Source organism: Juglans microcarpa x Juglans regia, chromosome 4S (assembly GCF_004785595.1).
Source record: "Juglans microcarpa x Juglans regia isolate MS1-56 chromosome 4S, Jm3101_v1.0, whole genome shotgun sequence".
Classification (NCBI taxonomy): domain Eukaryota; kingdom Viridiplantae; phylum Streptophyta; class Magnoliopsida; order Fagales; family Juglandaceae; genus Juglans; species Juglans microcarpa x Juglans regia.
This window is the reverse complement of record NC_054601.1, coordinates 4,509,558-4,524,620: the sequence shown is the minus strand read 5'-3', so window position 1 is coordinate 4,524,620 and position 15,063 is coordinate 4,509,558. Positions and strand designations below refer to the sequence as shown.

The window sequence follows — 15,063 nt, the reverse complement described above, 5'->3', positions numbered from 1 at the left end:
CCAATCACTTTGGCAAGAATGCTTTCCGATAAAGAGGACATGAGACTACTCAAGACAATCTGGTCTTGATCAAACTAGTGAGTAAACTATGGATTGGGAATTAGAGGAGGAGCTGTAGGTGACGAAGCAGCCTCTGGGTTTGAAACATGTTAGGCAAGTTGATGACGACTCCCATCGACGTATCCAAAAAGATGTTGGCCTCTGAGATAGGGAGTGATTTGGACTTTCCATAACAGGTAATTTTCACTACTCAGCTTAATAGTAACCAAGCTTTGGATGCAAAGAGGGGTAACGGGTGGGTTTGAGAGAGATATTAGGGAAGAAGCGAAAGAGGAAGCCATTGATGTTAGTCACGTTGGCTCTTAATACCATATAACAAAAGGTGATTTACGGGGTTGTACTCTCTACCTTAAATGGCTTACGAGAGATTGTATTTATAGAATAATCTATTTACAAGATAGAATTTGTTACAGTATTTGTTGTTCAAAAGATGATAAATGTTATCTCCTATAAACGTGGGCTTGATCAGACCTTGATCAGACAATGGTATCTGAATGCTTGGGATGGAGTTGGACTCAGAGCTAGTGTCTTTTGAATCTGAATTGGCCTTATCCTTATCACTAAGTCTGTGGATACACATAAATTTATCAGTACTTGAAAGTAGTACTTCTTTATTCTATTCAACTATAAATTAGGCCGGTTCCAATTATAATTACATTCTTAGCATATGCTTTCGCTGGCTTAACTTTTAAGTGAGTCAACAATTACGACGAAACTGCGGCGCAGCATAAATCACTGCAAAAGGTTATCTGCAACGATTTATGGGGTTATTTGCAGCAAATGTCAGCGCCGCAAAATGCCCTTTTACTTGTAGTGACAGTTATTCTAAAATATTAGTCTCATTCTTATCTGATTAATTGGTCCATTAATACATACGAGCGTGTCCGATCCGTATGCTCATATGTAGAACTTTTTTATTATGGGATCGAAAGAGGTGGCAAAACTTAACACTACATGCATGATCGATATATATATAGATCAGCAGCCTTCTGAAACTGAAATTTAACGAGGAAGATGCTCTCCATGGATTGCGTAAAAAAAAAAAAAAAAAATGTTAAATGGCACGAACGAGATAAGATCGTGAGTACCTAGCTATTTATGAGTTTTTTGCTTTTGCTGGGTCAAATGGAGCAATTTGTCTTACTGATCTGAAATCTCTTGATTGGGACTTGAAACATCTTCTAGCTAGCTAGCGTGTAAAAATGAAGTGATCAATAATGATCAGAAGTGTCACCATAAATACTCATGAAGCGATATTGATCATGTTGGGAAGACCATACTTTGCTGATGAGTCTGAATTAGTACTAGAGATTAAGGAGGATATATGCCTTATTGCAATATGGTTTGAGAAATTATTAAATGGTACCTAGCTATTTGCAAGAAATATGGAAAGAATAATATATAAATATCAGTTAGCTAGGTTTCACGTTGAATTCAAAAGTACAAGGGAATTAAGCAAATGGTGTTTAATATAACATGCACCCAAGTTCACCAAAAAAAGAAGCATGCATGTTTTGCACGATCAGATCTGACCGTTGTTTTTCCACCATAAGGGTGCGGTATATATAATGAATTAACTAGGGTACGTGCTTCGGGGAACCCATTTTTAGTTCCGGCCTAACCCTACATATATCATATATATATATATATATATATATGTATAATATTTCATGAATATCTGTCCTCACATGCACATATATATCCTGCCTGCAGTTGTATTAATGTCATGCATGCCTCCTGGCCAACACCAAATTACACAACAAAACAGTCGAAAATCCCGGAGGATTCATGGTTACAAAAGTGTAAATTCAGGTACTTTTGGAATAGGACCAAATTTGGTACATGATCCGATCTTGATTAATCGTCATCTGATCCTGAATGATGAACATGACTAGTACTGCAATCATTCACTTTATATTTAGATGGAACTAGTTGTGTTGGCCGGATGGGGTCCAATTAATTGCATGGGTTCGTAAGATCGATCTTTGAGGAGGTCCTACCTTACTGAGCAAACTGAAGTACCTGGAGACCACCATAGAGGTTTGTGGACGGTCGGTGGTGCCAGTTTATTAGGTAAGGTTGTGAAGACTGAAGAGGACGTCTTCAGAAGTCATGTACCCGGCCCCCTTCATCTTTATACGTCCAATGAGGATTTTTTTAAAAGAAAAAGAAAAAAGTGCATGCATGCATGTACTGCGCGCTAGCTGCAGGTGTCATTGAATGCATGCAGCATGAATAATTAGATATGAAGCAATCTTAAATTTCATGGAATTTGAGCACTTTGATATACGTTAATGTGAAACTTAATGCATTTTGTATTTTCGCATGCAATTTATTGCATTCGAAGCAAGCCAAAATCTGGGATGAAATCAAGTAGAATTTTTGTTTGTTCTTAAAGAACATATATAATAAATCATAGAGCATTTACTCACATCCATAATTAATGAAAAAGACTATTAAAAAAAAAAAAAAAACAAAAGACTCTATCGAATCCTCAACAGATGACAAATAAATAAATAAAAGAAAAAAGAAATCAAATCCTATCTATTATATATGGGTTTAATGCACATGATCAGCATAGTACGTATTTAATATTTTCTCCTGAAAATGAGGAAGAATTTAAACTTACGACTCATGTCAACCAAAGGGATTTCTTCCTCATCATAAAACACAAACAAAAATTCATTTTATATTTGTCGTCGATAGATATGGGTTTTATATATATATGTGCCTCGATCTCATATTTTCGTTTACCAAATTAGTGAACAAAATCTAATGACCCTGCATGGAGATGGCTTCTAATTTATGGGAAAATTATCAGCAACCAAACTAGCTAGGGTGGGGGACGGGGTAATGGTGGGGTGTTCTTATATTTCCTTACATTTCGATACTGTTGAGTTTTTTTAATGATTAGAGATGTTTAAAAAATATTTAAAAAAAAAAAAAAACCATTTACTAGTGTGCATATCTGGAGTGCCATGCATCTGGCCAGCATTGTTCTGTTTAGATATATCCAAATTGTAACAATTCTTGTAGGTTACTCAATTGGGAGGAGGCTAGCTACTAGAGTGTCAAAAAAAAAAAAGAAATAAAAAAAAAAAAAAGTAAACCTCTTTAGTTTCAAGGGTATTCTAAGGTAAAAAATCATTAAGGAACATCGAAGTTTCATCCTCTGCTTAGAGCACTGGTATTGGCGCCCATGACCCATGGGACGCATAGTCTGACTGAAAGTCCAAAAGAATACAGAAGGTCTGTTCTGCAGCCACTTCTTTGATCTGTTGAAAACAGGGGGCAGCCCCAATTCCAAACGCAAGTTTTTTTGGGGGAATTGGTGGCGTTTCTTTCCTTAAAATTAACTCTCTTGTGCTGCTTTCTGTTTGGGTCTTGGGTCTAGCCTTTATCCTTGCTTGGGCTTAGGTTTGACCGAGCCCAAGCCTAAGCCTGGAGGATAATTTCATATTACATTGGATCCAAAGGAATTATCGTCGTCTCCGGCGAAGAAAGTGCAATAAGACTGCGATCCAGCCGGCATATGTACAAGAGCAAAATCCCTATTTGAAGTGGCGCACCGCGTACTGTACGCAGATGAAAAACTTTCGTGAAAGTGAGAAAATAAGGTATCGTTTGGATTTGAAGATGAGTTAAGATGGGTTGTGAATAGTAGTAAGATTTGTGAGTTAAAGTTGATGAATAGTAATGAATAGTAGTGAGATGAGTTGAGATGAGTTGAGATGGATTGCGAATGCAAACCAGACTAAGTCGCGAAGTTCACGGCAAGCCACGTGCATTAACTTTGGCATGTTGTTCGATCGGATCTTCATACATGTGATCTAATATTTCACTTGGAATCATGAGACAGTTGAGAGGACCCTGAACAAGCATATACTCACAATATAAATTAAATAACTAATTTTTTTATCAATTTAAATTCTTAAAATAAGTGGAAGCTGAATTCAAATTTTGATTTTATTCTTCGCTTATCGTTAAATTAGGAGCTCGTTTGGATAATGAGATGAGATGAAGTGAATAAAGTATTGTTAGAATATTAATTTTTAATATTATTATTGTTTTTATTTAGAAAAAATTAAATTATTTATTATATTTTGTATAAAAATTTTAAAAATAATAATAATGAAATAAGATGAGATGAAGTGAGTTGAAAGTATTTCTGGATACAATCAATACCTAAATATTGTAAGCTTTAATCATGAGATTTTTTTTTTTTTTTTTTGAAACGGTTAATCTGAATCATGAGCTTTTGAAAGAAATGTATAGCTATTGAAAAACACAAGCTGAGGTCGATCGGTACATGCATTACCGTTTGTGCCTAGCTCGGACTTTTGAGTAGGGATTGCTTAGCTTGTGTACGAGCTTGCTGCATGCACCTACGGTCCTGCTGTCATCATAGCAGCGGGTACAATGGCAAGGCCGAGGGAGATCTAGGCGCCATCACCAGCTGATCATCGCTGTGCTTTTAGCATGCAGTGCGCCATATACACGAACAGTTTCACGCAATTGGTTTGGCTGCAACTACCCCAACCCCCCCCGCAGAATTGAAAGCCTGTATTGAATGCACCTTGCCATTTGGGTGGTGCCACCTCTCAAAGGTACACTGGAAGTCTGAGTTGCCTTTAAGGGAACCTAGAAATTAGAATAAGATCGTGTTTGAACGTTGAAGTGAGTTTAATTGAGTTGAGTTGAGTTGAGTTGAATTGAGATGATAAAATATTGTTAGAATATTTTTTTTAATATTATTATTATTTTAAAATTTAAAAAAATTAAATTATTTATTATATTTTATGCTGGAATTTGAAAAAGTTGTAATAATGAGTTGAGATAAATTTATGTTCCGAACGAAACCTAAATTTCTCTTTTTTTAAAAATAAATAAAGAAAGAAAGTGACATAAGAAGAAATGCCATCATTCATTCATTCTGAAACCCACAAAAAGCTTAAAACGTTTGGGCAGCAACTTGATTCACTAGTGTGGCTATTGTCGCCCAGCATGAGGTCTTTCTGGGCCTCAGATTTTTAACATACATTCAGAATGTAAAGAAAACTCTATCCTACAAAAAACCAAAAAAATTAAAAACATAATACAATGATTTATAAAAATGTTAGAGGCAGCTAATTTTCAGGGCATTTGTGAAAGAAATTTGTTAGGTACAAGCAGTTTAGCGCACTAAACTGCGTACCAATACTCACATAATTTTTTTATTATAAAAATAAATAAATAAATAAATATTTTATATTTAATACTGATGTGCGATTTGGTACTTGAAATCCCTTTTAAAAAGATTTTTCTTTTGTAAAATGCATCGTATTACTAAATCGTACAGTTATTGTGGCAATAAGTTTTAGCCCACAGAACTTACCTTACATGGACAGTGAAGCCCAACCTCGAAACCAAAGCAAGATACGGCCCAAGACGGGCACAGCAATATCGGCTGAACCACACCAGCAAAGAAGGTGCTGCGGCCTAGCACCATGAATGCTGTTAAAAACTAGCTATCGCTCAACAAAATTTGGCCCATGCTTCATTTCTCAGTACTTGAAACTCGACAACTGACAAGAAATGGTACTTTTAGATCAACTGAGCCAATAGATGATAGTTGGCATCCTACAAATTTTTTATTTTTTATTTTTATACATTTTTAAAACATAAAAAAAAAAAAACTACAATATACTAAAAGTCAATTCTTTAATCATTAAGTAAAATAAATTAAAAAAAAATTAAATATATGAGCGGTCAAAATAAGAAATAAACTCGTGGAGCATACTAGCATTTTCCTTAGAAATAAATAAGGATAGTGCTACCATGCCATCCAAGTTTGTTTACTTGGTGTGCCCTTAGTATAAATTATATTTTTATTTAACTTTTTCTTTTAATATCATTAAATATTTTTAAAAAATAAAAAAATACTAATATACTAATAGTCATTTCTTTAAGTATTAAGTAAAAAAATTAAAAAAAAAAGTGAACTATCAAATTGAGGAGATAAACTTAGACGGCATAATATCATTTTCCAATAAATAAATCTGTCATTGAAACTGGCATCTCTATTTGCACACTAGAGAAAGGTGACAATACTCGTTGATGGTTTCTTTCTGTGAAAAGTGATATTTGCATACTAAATGATACATAGACAACTCTTTTAACAATTATTAAGCAATTTTGTTTTAAATAAAGAATATTTTTATAAAATAATTTATAAAAATAATATTATTTTACATTAATATATATAAAGATTGTAAAAAATATTATGCATGTATCATTACTTCTTGGCAAAATAGGACGTACTGAAAATATCCTCATTGGGCATCATTTTTATTTCGATTCTCCAAAATGAATCATGCCAAGAAAATCCATGAAACCAGAGTGGGATTTGTCAAAGCTAAAAAATATCATTTTCAGTACATTAATGCCAATTGAATTATGAATAAAATACCATCGTGTAAAATTATTGGCTAGTGTAGAGTAAATTTTGTTAAGAATATAATATAAATAATTAAATCTACCCTTCTTTTCTCCCTTTCCTTCTTCTTATTGTATCACAGTGATTTTTGCACACTATTAGAGCTAAGCAAACATTCGATGATATTAATAGAGAAATGTAACAATAAAATATTACACTATACACTTCTACTTAACCAATACATGATTTATCATTTTTATAATTTTATTTAAACACACATATATTTAAACATCGTAATAGAAGAATAAAAATTAAAAATTACATATTAATTAAAAATTAAAAATTACATATTAATTAAGTGAACAAGTGTGATATAAGGCTTTTCCACGTAGAATTTATATTATTAATATAAGGACGTGCTACTGTAATTGATGAATTAACCAGAGGTGTGGACCGATAAGTGTAAATGCACATTTTTTATTTTTATTTTCCTCTTTTCTTTTAATCATTTTTTTACACAATTTTAAATATTCTTTAAAAATAAAAAATAAATACTAATTCACTAATATTCACTTTTTATACATTAAGTTAAAAAATAAAAAATAAAAAATTCAATCTATCACTTTTATCGGTTTAACTAACATTTTCCTTAGAGCATTGTCATTGACTTATTCAAAAGTCAATGCATATTCAAAATTTGAAGAAATGTAGATAAAATAATCTATATTGGCTTATTCAAAAAGTAAAAATTTGAATTATGAACTATAATAATTTTAAATATATCTTTAAATTTGAAGATGTACTGTTCATCTTCAAAAGTAATATTTTATTATAAAAATTATCTCAATTGCTTTGCTCTTCAGTTTTCATTTTTCACGATTTTCACTTTTCTCGAACGCCCTTTCATTTTAATTAATTAAAAAAATATTATTAATTAATATATAGTTAGTAAAATTGTAAAATATATAAAAAAAAATTAAAAATATTATTATTAAAAAAATAATATTATATTATTATTTTGACTAATCTAATATAGAGTTATGGATAGAAAGATTTTAAATTTATAAAAAATATATACTTTTCATCAAATTTTAAAGATAGGTTTAATGAAACTAATATTGGTGCTCTTAATATAATCTTTGGCTTTGTGAAGCTAAGGGCATATCCGTCCATAAGCTGCTAATTTGGTTCTGTTTAGTGTTTATACTCTACTGTAACCTTTAATTGTTGGGTGGCGCTACGACGGAGAATTTTTCCGACAAGACAAATTGCCTTTTTTTTTTTTTTTTTCAAAACAACTTTTTTACATTCTTTAAAACTTATTTTAAAAAAAATTATAATATTAATAAAAAATAGTTACTTATTCATTAAGTAAAAAAAGTAATACACTAATAATCAATTTCTTAATCGTTAAACAAAATGTTTAAACAAATTTAAAAAATATTTGAAAAAAATACAATTTATACTAGAGGCATACTAAATAGACAAATTGAGGGGTATAGTAGCACTTTATGAGAATCTCAAGCATTTCTCTTAATTGTTTTCTCTTCTTTAGGCGTTATTTAGATGAATAATGCTAGAGCCACCGCTCTAGTATGTGTTTTTTATGTGTTATTTTTTTAATTTTTTATATAAATTTTTTTATCAATTTTAAATATTTAAAAAAATAAAAAATTTACAATATTATTAAAAATACTTCATTAATAACGAAATAAAATAAAAAAATAATTTTTTTATTTTACTTCAGGATTAAAGAAGTATTTTTTAATAATTTTTTTACTTTATGATTAAAGAAGTTTTTTAATAATGTTCTAAATTTATTTTATTTTTTAAATATTTAAAAACATTAAAAAATCTCTATAAAAAACAATTAAAAAAACACATGAAAAACATATATTAAAATCAGCGGCAGCTCTAGCATTACTCTATTAAGATATATAAATGATTTATGTTAACAATTTTTATTATTATAATTTTTTCAAATTCTTATTTTAAAAATAATTAAAAATTTAATTTTTTTAAATCTTAATATAATAATAATATTAAAAATAATATTTTAAAATATCCGAACGGGCTTTAATTTTCGGTGTGTTCATGTTCGAAACCCTAGCGTAGTTCAGCCCCCGCTACTTTCCTCTCTCTCTCTCTCTCTCTCGCTCGCTCGCTCGCGCTCCGCATTTACACTTTGCAGCGGCAGCAGAAGCAGAAATGTCGCACTTTGGGAGAGCCGGACCTCCGGACATCAGAGACACCTACTCCCTCCTCGTTCTCAATATCACTTTCCGTATTTTCCCCCCTTCCGTCCTTGCGAATTTTCGATTTTCCCCCTTCCCTGCATCTGTCTCTCTCAATCCCTAATTCCTCCCTCCCTTTTTTTTTTTTTTTTTTTCTCTTTTGCCAGGAACCAGCGCTGATGATCTTTTTCCTCTCTTCGACAAGTACGGCAAGGTCGTCGACGTTTTTATCCCTAGAGACCGAAGGTTCCTCTCTCTCTCTCTCTCTCTCTACCGCTTGGTCTGGTTTCATTTTGGTAGTTCCTGCTTTCAATTTGCTGTTTTCTGATTGGTTATAGGACCGGAGAATCGCGAGGTTTCGCGTTTGTTCGGTACAAGTATGCGGACGAGGCACAGAAGGCTGTGGAGAAGCTTGATGGTTACTTTTACTTTCGAAAATCCGACATATACAAGCATATTATAGGTTGGTCTTATTTATGTATATATCTTATTTGCTTTACAGGAAAAATTGTCGATGGCAGAGAGATTATGGTTCAGTTCGCCAAGTACGGCCCAAATGCCGAGCGAATGTAAGTTCGCTAACTGTGAGATGCATATAATTTGCAGTAAATGCCTCCCTACTACTTGAAGCATTATTTTTTTTTTGTAATTTTGTTGTTATCATCATTGTTCTAATGTTAATTACTCACATTCAAGCTTAATTTTTGGCATTCGTGTTCCTCTGGCGCCTTCAAGACCTTTGGTAGCGAGAGTGTGTTGTGTGGTGGCAACATTGGTTTTTTTGGAATTTATGCCTGATAAGTCTTGAATTCTTGGGTTACTTATCAAAAAAAAGAAAAAGAAAAAAGAGTCTTGAATTCTTGGGCATGGGAAGCAATTTTAATTCAATGAATGGCCTTTACAGTGACAGCTATGAGACAGTTGACATTTTGATTGGAACCAACATGTTAAGAGTAATTCTAATCTTAGGCCACGTAAGTCTCCAACACCACACATCAGCAGAGCTGGCTTTTCTTTTCTTCTTTTATTTTTTTTTTATTTTTTATTTTTTTCCAAAATGAACGATTCGTTTTGAAGACTACTCCCACGTTTTCCACCTTCTCCCCCAAATCTTCCATTCGAATTTGTCCCTCCGCCATTTCCTTACAAACCCCAACTGAACATTGTAGTGGAATCAATCATTTTCAATCCATTTCAGTTTGTTTGCATTCTAATGGGGATTTATATAAAAGCCGCCATTGGTTTTCGTAAAGTTGTAATTAAAAGGTCTACTTTTAGATGTATGAATATCAACCATTAATGAAGGATAAAAAGAAAAAGAAGAGAGCAAGCTCGTAAATGTCATTTGAAACCGTTGAAGAAAATAATGACAAAAAACAAATGCTGAGAAGAATCTGCACATCTTAAAACAACCCCCCCCCCCCCCCCCCCCCCCCCCCCCCCCCCCCCCCCCCCCCCCGGCGAGTAGGAAGCATGTTCCAAAATACTAAAAGAGCAGATGAGCAGAACAACAGGGATGGCGTGGTTGAACATAGTGTAGCTAAAAGAGAAGATGAACATCTTGCAAGTGTCCATTAGGGGATATAAAACTCCAGCAAAACCAACTTTTTTTATAGAGTTCCCATCATATAGTAGTCAAGTGTGATTTGTACAAGAAAAACAATTACACTCATCTTCAAAAACATTTTACACCCTAATTATTAGATGATCTAAGGTCCAAAAATATCATCCATCCTACTAATTAGAGATCTAAGTCAGCTAATCAAATTAGCCCCAAATTAACTGTCCATCCATCACCGAACTCTGCAACTTTGTTCATCCAAATCATCTATTGCCATGGTTCTCTTCCCCCATCACCTCAAGTTCCTCCACTTTGCATACCCTCAGAAAAAAAAAAAAAAAAATACAAGCCATTAAAAAATCTACACAACTTAAAATGATTCACTGCCAAAGACCAATCTCGGAGAATCTACAGAACCAGAGCTCGTTGTAACCCCACTACCATCCAAAGGTATGAATGCAATGCTCTTTGCACAGTGTCTGCAACTATTCTCAATCTTCCTTGATTGGCATCTGCTGCCAAAGATCCATTAACCTCCACAATATGAGCAACCCTCTGTTTACATTTCTCCCAATCGTCGTATTAGGGAGGGAATGTTTCTCAAATCTCTTAATGTATGTCTTGAGGGGTGTTGACGGGTTTGTCACAGTCGGCAGAGGGATGGAGGGAGGGATTTTGCCGGAGATTTTTGAGTCCCCTATCTTGTTTCTCGTTTCTCGAGTGGTGTTGATAGGGAAAAGCGATTTGGTTTTGGAAGGGGGGAGAGGGATTCGGCAGAGGAAGGGGGGAGAAGAAGGATTCGGCAGAGGGAAGGGAGAGAGTAGAGTCGACGGGGGAGTGGTTTTGGGATGGGGGAGAGGGATTCGCAGAGGGATGGGGGAGACGAAGGATTCGGCAGGGAGGGCGGAGAGCATGGAATGATTAGACCGTTTTTAAGAAATCGGGTTAGCCAGCTCAGTTGGTGTATAGTGTTGGAGACTAAACCGGCTTAAGAGTATAATTACTCACATGTTAATGGTGTTCACTTTTAGTTGCATAGTGGCATGTTAACGGATTTGTTGTTGTCTAATCAATTTATATCGGATTTAATTTTCAGTCACAAGGGAAAGATATCTGAGACAACTTCAAAGACAAAAGGCAGGTCAAGAAGTCGGAGCCCTCGTCCCAGGTGAGGATCCTTTTTCTGTGGAAGTGCTACTCATTTGGGTGTTAAGCTGGACCTCTTTTCCGGCATTGTAATTTATATGGAAGGTATAATATAATTTGATTCCAAATGAAAATTAGCAGTTTCTGAAAATCCCAAGTGGCTTTTAGTGCAAGGCCTGTGTTTGTGTGTGTGTGTGTGTGAGCTGCGTCTTGGGGAGGGGGTGAGAGAGTGCTCCAATGCACCGCTACTAGCCTCTTCTTCTCCTCCTCCTCCTCCTTATTTGTTACCCTTAATAGCATATGATCACGTCTCTTTAACTTGTGGGTAGCACTACTATGTTAACTTGGTCGTGTTGATATTCAGCTTTGTTCAGCTTGTATGGACTCATTGATTGTTTCTGTTACAAACTTTGTGCCTGGGTATAAAATGCACTTTAAGGGTTTGTTTGGCAACACAATTATTCTCAAGTATTCTCAAATATTTCATTCTCAAACATCACTCAAACATAAAACATTTTTTAATTTCAAATCTTCAACTTTTTCATCTAATCATCACCTAATCATTACAACTTTTCCAAACTCCCAAACAAAACACAAAAAACAATACTATTTTTTAAAATTTCAAAACAAAAATAATATTCAAACAATTTTTATTCAACTTTCTCTCTCCTTTCCCAAAATCTAATAAAACATCTTTAACTCAAATCATTTCACTATTATTCACAGATATATTGAGATATTCTAATTATCCAAACGGACCCTAAGTCTGTGTACACAGTCATCACAGTTAGTAAGATACTAACTGGTGGATCAAGAACCAAATTATTGTCCTATTTTTGTGGGCTTACATTATGGATGGAGTTTGCAATTGATTGTTTTATTCCATGGGAAGTAGCCTTGACTAAAAATGCTTGCATACCTTTGCTTACGGAACTAAGAATAGAATGGGGTTGATATCAATTTTCTGGAAGGCATATTGTACAAGTAGTAGATGGAATAGAAGTGATGATAGTGCAAGTTGGGTGCCCAAATCAGTTATTTTTTTTTATTTGCCTGATGATTTATTAGGCGGAGTGTGTTTCTATAGTGTTTGTTCATCTTGTTCTATTTTTGTTTTTTTTTTTTTGTCCTTAGAACCTACATTTTGTATATTTGAGTCTTCATCAACCAGAAATGACAGAAGTTTGGGCTTGTTCGACACCTTTTTTTTGTCGTAAAGACGAATTTTATTGACAAGTAGACAGGACACTTACAGAGCTAACCATGATCTTAGTAACTAATCGTGTGAAAATTGTTGCAGATTAGACTTCTCATAGATAAGTGTTGCAAACTATTTCTACGTACTCCATTTTTGCAATTCAGTGCTTCACATTCACTTTGTCATGGCTGATTGAATACTTTTTCAGGCATCGGGATGAGGACAGAGATAGGGACAGAGACAGGGACAGGGACAGGGACAGGGACAGGGATTACAAAAGGAGAAGTCGTAGTAGGAGTAGGGAGCGATCTGATCGTGATAGGATTCGTGGGAGGGAAAGAGAGCATCGTCGCCGGAGCAGGAGCCGTAGTGCAAGTCCTGGTCGTCAGAAAGATCGTGGGAGAGGCAGACATGAAGATGAGCGGCGTAGTCGGAGCCGGTCATATGATAGGTATGCAATCACTTGTACCTTAATAATTTTGAACCTCTAGAGGTTGGCTCAAGTGGTAAGGGCTTTGGTCTTGGTGGCATGCTCCCTTCAAGAAGGATAATTCCTTATCGAGGGCCTGTGTACCCCCGGGATTACTCAGGACTTTGTTGTCGGACACCCGGTACCAATACAAAACATTAATAATTTTGAATCAGAAAATTATGTGTTCATGATTTTTTATCTGATGGTAAATGGAAATTTTGTCAAAGTGCTTCCCCGGCTCGCCGTAGTCCCCTTCCTCAAAGGAGCCTATCTCCACGTAGGACACCTCCTGGCGTTGAAAGTCCTGATGCTCGCACACATAATGGAGCTCCTGTGTCAAAAACTGTTTCACCGGTTGGTCAACGTGGTGATTCTCAAAGCCCTGCTTCACGTAGTCCTGATGCTGATGTGAGTTGCTGCGCTGCATTTTTGCTGTTTTTTTCCCTTTAAGCTGGCTCTATTTTGAGTGGACTAAGGTATTTGCAGCTAAACTGTTTGTGGTAATTATGTTTGTAGGATTGAAAGAGTAGCATATGATGTGATGGAGATATCGTTGGCTCAATGCATTTGGTCTATCTGCTTTAGATATGGAGAGGACATGTTAAGTTGTGCATGTTACGATCAACACCTTGATCGCTAGGTTTTATCAGCATGGACCTTCTGGGAGGTTAAACATTACCTTGTTGGATTCAATGCCGTCCTTGACTTATGTTTGATGGTAGTTCATGTATTCTGATTTCTATAGGTTTGTACCATTTGAAGTATTCCGGAATAGTTTTTGTTACATTGCTTAAGAGTTCCTTCCAGTGGGTCATTTCCTACTTTAACGTCATTTTGCTCTCTTTTTTCCCTTCATCTGTTGCTTGCTTTCCTTCATTTTCTATGATCATCATAAATTTTATATGAATCTGCATATTGATTATTGTTTTCCTCTGTTGATGGAATTTCTCATTATCGAATATATTGTCCTTCTATAGTTGTGTGCGGGAAGGGTGAATTTTTGCTGTTTGCTGAGATGTGCTAGCTGTGGTGCTGATTTGCCTCACAGATGGTGGATATCTTGTTCATGCTGGTTGCAATCTACTGTGTCTTACCATTTTTTCTTTGATATGCCCATGGAGTTTTAGTAGCTGTGGTTGTCCAAAGATGGATGCAACTCGCATGCCTTTACGTGTAGCTGTCGCGCAGGTTCATTTGAATGCTGCCTGCTTGATTCATTGTGGTCTTAAGGTTCAGGGATTGGCCCATGTTGGTGAATGGCAACCTCCGATGCAGGAGATTATTATAATTAAATATAGTCATTAGAACGCGTGATGATTTTCTCGTTCCCCGTCGCTTTTTTATTTTTTAAATGATTGTTATAATCCTACAATGGCTCATAGGTGTTCTTTGAATGTAGTATTTATTATAAACCCCACCTCGAATTGGATTTTGGTTTTACTAATTTCTTTTTGGTCTTGGTGTCAATCATGTTATATTTCCTGGTAATGTTTTTTATTGAGCGATATGGGATTTAGGAATTACCATTTCGCCTTCATCCATTACGGCAAATCAACTATGCATTTACATCAATCTATAACGATTAAAACACCGCAATTTTCTTCGCTAGCGAGCGGTGTAATTATTACCGATCATGGAAGCATGAAAATCAGCAATCCTTTATATATTTATATATAGGTATAATCAACAATCCTAAAGATGCTCCTGTCTTTCTTGCTTGTTTGCTTTCATGGTCTTTCTATTTCTAGCCTGTTATCGGCATCCAAGTGTTTAGGGTAACAAGCTTTGTTACCCAAGAGACAAGTGCTTGTCATTTGCTGGTGTTCTCTTTTTTTTTTTTTTTCTTTTTTTTGAACTCGATGTTCCAAGTTCAACTACTTATTTTGTCGTTTATAAGATACTTCTACCACAATAATTATACGATCAGTAATGTTAAGTATAAGTTTTAAATAGATAAGTTTTATATAATTTTTTTAT

At 34.6% G+C, this 15,063-nt stretch overlaps 1 protein-coding gene across 3 annotated transcripts; it reads left to right on the top strand.

Annotated features, from left to right (window-relative positions):
* The first annotated feature begins 8,549 nt into the window (after positions 1-8,549).
* LOC121263061 (serine/arginine-rich splicing factor SC35-like) lies at positions 8,550-13,918 on the top strand. 3 transcript variants are annotated; one of them, XM_041165844.1, is made up of 8 exons: positions 8,550-8,759; positions 8,877-8,955; positions 9,048-9,127; positions 9,212-9,278; positions 11,367-11,438; positions 12,823-13,065; positions 13,314-13,494; positions 13,603-13,918. In XM_041165844.1, the coding sequence occupies exons 1-8, from the start codon at positions 8,684-8,686 to the stop codon at positions 13,606-13,608; spliced, it is 804 nt and encodes a 267-aa protein (XP_041021778.1). In that variant the 5' UTR covers positions 8,550-8,683; the 3' UTR covers positions 13,609-13,918. The 3 variants fall into 3 exon arrangements, with proteins under 3 accessions (XP_041021778.1, XP_041021779.1, XP_041021777.1); XM_041165845.1 differs by lacking the exon at positions 11,367-11,438; XM_041165843.1 differs by having other exon boundaries at positions 9,048-9,278.
* Positions 13,919-15,063: the final 1,145 nt, after the last annotated feature.